This window comes from Lipomyces doorenjongii (assembly GCF_038497915.1).
Source record: "Lipomyces doorenjongii strain NRRL Y-27504 unplaced genomic scaffold V1508scaffold_32, whole genome shotgun sequence".
In the NCBI taxonomy this organism is placed as follows: domain Eukaryota; kingdom Fungi; phylum Ascomycota; class Lipomycetes; order Lipomycetales; family Lipomycetaceae; genus Lipomyces; species Lipomyces doorenjongii.
In genome coordinates, this window is record NW_027118099.1 from 1 (window position 1) to 4,105 (window position 4,105).

Consider the following 4,105-nt stretch of genomic DNA (forward strand, 5'->3'; position numbering starts at 1 on the left):
ATTGCTTGAATGGCGCTGTGAAAGTGGCGCTGAGAGCCTCTTGTACCTGTGATGCAACGCCAGAAGCCACGTCGGCCATGTCTGCCGGGGAGAATGGCCGTGATGGCGGAGTCTGAGTCCGTGCTTGAAGACCGGTGGCTGACGTGGAAGTCCTCGGCGAACTCGGAAGGTCGTTGTGCGCATCACGGCGATCAGCTTTTTCTTGAATCATGGCAACGGATTGTACAACTCGTCTTATAGTAGTTAGGAGCAGTATAACCTTGACACCTACACAACTGGTACATACTCTTCAAATTCTTCATCTGTAATGTTCAATGCATTCCGATCGAGCGATTCGATGAAGCTAATGGCGCCTTGAAGAGACGACAGATAATAACCAGCTTCACCGTTTAGCTTGTCAGGACTCCGGAACCGCATAATGTACTGCACATTCGAGACAAGATGCCTTGGCTGCGCCTTGATCACAACATATACGAGAATAGGTAGAAATTTGTCGGCCGACTCCTCAGTCTTCGTCTGCCTGAGAAGTCCAAAAATAACCTTGCAGCAATTAAGAATGCAAATAATCTTGTCCCTAGGAGCGCGATAATTGTTGATTTTTAGTAGTTCTGGTAGCTTGTAAGTGCATGCCCATATGAAACAGTTACAGAATTTGAACGTACCGTCTTCGGCCAACAAAATGAATCGCTCGCCGCTATCGATAATACTTTTTTCGACGTCCAAATGGTAAACTTCTATCCACGACCAAATGCGCACCTTTTCTTCAAGCACGTTATCTCGTAACAAATCTATAGTTCTCGGCGAAAAAGTTGGTCAGAAACAACTCCTCGTCGAAATTGTGAGTCATAGCCTGACCAAACTCGTAGACCTTCAGCAAATTCACACATATAGTGCTCAGTTCCGCACATAGAACTAAAAATGAAGTAAATCGTACACATATTACCCTAACCCCATGGTTTCCAGCACGTTGCGGACAAATACGGTTACCTGCTGACTCCAGCATATATATAGATTATATTTATTGTCAGGTTTACAACGATATGTTACGAAAGGACAGCTTAATAAGCTATTGAATAGCATGTCACATGATGGTGCGGTTGACAGCATTGATAAGCGCTCGGAGATCCGGCTAAAAACGTTCCATAGTGAAAGTCATCGGTAGTTGGACCTCAATGAGACGGGTCCGGTTCGCCAACCGGAGTCGTCGGGAAGGATTTCCTCTGATGCAGATGCTGTCCTAGTTTGTGTTTATCTTGAATGTAAATCTGTACTTAATGAATTGTTGAATAGTATAAACCAGTGAAATTTTGCTCACTAATTTGTGGCGCTGCTAACAAAGGGTAGGGGGAATGTGCGTGCGACTTGTTGCCGGGCGCCGCAGTACATAGCACTTGTGTCACCCAGTCAGCACTACATCGCTATCTCGGTCGCTCCCCCACGTCCTGTGACTCTCTCCTGTAGCCTCTCATCTCACAATCAACCACTTCCAGCGTGCTCCGCCCCCATAGTACATTTATTTTGTCTTATTCACCCCTTTGCATTGTAAATTGCTCTTGCACAGGCGATTCTGCAATTACTTCAATTGCGAAGTCTGCTATCCACTGCGATACTTGTGTATTGGTAAGCGACTTCCGAGTCGGATCTACGGCCCACTTTCGTCCTGAGTCACGCATAATTCCACACCCGGCGCCGATCAGTCCGTCATTACAAGATGCCGGTCCTAGAGGTAAGTTATTCGACCCATCAACCCAACTATCACAAGGTGATAACACATCTATATGTGTAGAATCTCAAGAATTTCATTCGCCATGGCAAGCAGGCCGCTGCATATGGAGAAAATGATGTTGAGGCCATGGTCGAAGCTGGCGCCCAAATCTACTCGCCACAGGCGGAGTTCGTTGAGAAGAAAGAGATTTTCGATAATGCCATTGCCCGCATCGTGGCCGAGGAGAAAGAGCAACAGAATAAGCTGCCAACTTACCCCGGTTTGGATCGATGGATCTTGTTAGAAAAGATGGGAGAGTATGTTCCACTGTGGGAGAATCTTAGCGTACCGTATTAACAATTTGTAGCGGCGCATTTTCGAACGTATACAAGGCCAAAAGCAAAGATACAGGCGAATTAGCCGCTATTAAAGTTGTGAGAAAATACGACATAACATCGGCAGAGAGTCACCGTCACCACCTGGGCGAGGAGGCCAAGAAGCAGCAGAAGACTGTAGATGTATGTATCATTTTGTTATAGTTCAGATACCTCATTTATATTAACAACAACAGCGCTCGAGTATTTTGAAGGAAGTCTCAATACTGCGGCAAGTCAATCATCCCAATGTTGTGTCTCTTATCGACTTTTTCGAGAGTGAGAGCCATTATTACATCATCATGGAGCTGCTACCGGGCGGTGAACTTTTCCATCAGATTGTCCGATTAACGTACTTCTCTGAAGATCTGTCGCGTCATGTCATCGTCCAAGTTGCACAGGCATTGAAATACTTGCATGAGGAACTCGGTATCGTCCACCGAGATATCAAGCCGGAAAATATATTGTTCTACCCGATCCCGTTTATCCCATCTAAAGAAATCAAATTGCGACCGGGAGATGAAGACAAGGCAGACGAGGGGCAATTTATTCCAGGTGTCGGGGCGGGCGGTATTGGCAAGATCAAGATTGCTGACTTTGGGTTAAGTAAGGTTGTTTGGGATTCGCAGACGATGACTCCTTGCGGTACTGTCGGTTACACTGCTCCGGAAATCGTCAAGGATGAGCGGTATTCAAAGTCTGTTGACATGTGGGCACTTGGATGCGTGTTATATACACTTCTATGTGGTTTCCCACCATTCTACGACGAGAGCATCCAGTCACTGACGGAGAAGGTCGCACGAGGACAATACACTTTTTTGAGCCCATGGTGGGATCCGATAAGCAAATGTGCAAAGGATCTTGTCTCGCACTTGTTGACTGTCGACCCGGAGCGAAGATACACGATCGAGGAATTCTTGAACCATCCGTGGGTAACGCAGTCCAATGCGCCAACTGTTCCCGCAATTGATGCGCCTCCAACTGCAATGGGTACAGGATTACCCAGCCCGATGGTTATGGACATTCTCGAGACTCCACGAGCAGCTGCACGCGATAACCGGTCGCCCGCTGTGAACACTCTCAAAGAAGCATTCGACATCTCTTATGCTGTGCACCGAATGGAGGAAGAGCGCGCACGTAAGCAAGGTGGTGCTCAAAATCTGGGCATGTTGAATGAAGAAGAGGAAGAAGAGGAAGAAGAGTTTAGTAACTCGTCCAGCAACGAACGACTTCAGCAGGTGGAGGCTGGCTTGCGCAATGTACACATGTCGCCGATTAATTACCGCCATAAAAATCGTGCGAATGGTCAGAGGGGTGCAAATCACGCCACGGCCAATCACAAAAGGAAGGGCAAATTCGAGTTGTCTCTCGACGGCGCCACGTTATTAGAGAGGCGGCGCGAGAAGCAGCAACAGCAGCAGCAGCATTTTACAAAAGCGCCGATAGTTGTTTCATGAGACATTACCGTTAATTTATAAGGACTTAAATTTATTCTATTTTGCATCTGGTAGATGTATGGGAGAGTTTTGGTTTACGTGTAGTTAGCCTGTTTGTTTTGGACGATATGATATGTAACCGTTGCTCTATGTTTTGATTGTTATTAATGATTTTTGGTATACGATTCCCTAACACTTTTTGAAAAGCGTTGCTTGGAATCATATTATAATGCAATCAGTTGTAACTTCGATACATTCTGTCACCGGTCTGGACCAAGTCAAATTTGCACATCAGATTTATCAATCAAAGCAGTCAAGCAAAACTAAGGTTAAGAATCTTTGTTCCGAAGCTTAACCTTCAGGGCCGTGGTTGGTCACCTGCCCAACCGCGAGCTTCAACCGAATTATATACATGTCGTATAACCACGAGTAGTCACAGAAGCGATACTATTCTCAGCGAGAGCCTTTGCAACTGCAGCGGGCCAAGACGCATTTGGTCGATGTCCACCAACACAACATTCGAGGATGCACCATCCTGAAACTACGAATCGAGAATATTGTGAGCGAAGGTGTACGAACGCAGGTGTCGT

At 46.3% G+C, this 4,105-nt stretch overlaps 2 protein-coding genes across 2 annotated transcripts; one reads left to right on the plus strand and one right to left on the minus strand.

Annotated features, from left to right (window-relative positions):
- Positions 1–46: 46 nt before the first annotated feature.
- On the minus strand, positions 47–1,330 carry V1508DRAFT_462410 (uncharacterized protein; the record flags this gene model as incomplete). The annotated part of the gene is made up of 5 exons (XM_066942833.1): positions 944–1,330; positions 869–912; positions 663–788; positions 287–608; positions 47–233 (listed from the first exon to the last, which is right to left on the minus strand). Coding segments are annotated over exons 1-5 (843 nt in total), but the record flags the coding sequence as incomplete, so codon positions are not given.
- A 100-nt stretch (positions 1,331–1,430) lies between these two features.
- Positions 1,431–3,752, plus strand: V1508DRAFT_162474 (kinase-like domain-containing protein). The gene is made up of 4 exons (XM_066936074.1): positions 1,431–1,726; positions 1,787–2,022; positions 2,073–2,223; positions 2,277–3,752. The coding sequence occupies exons 1-4, from the start codon at positions 1,712–1,714 to the stop codon at positions 3,534–3,536; spliced, it is 1,662 nt and encodes a 553-aa protein (XP_066795156.1). The 5' UTR covers positions 1,431–1,711; the 3' UTR covers positions 3,537–3,752.
- The last annotated feature ends 353 nt before the right edge of the window (positions 3,753–4,105 follow it).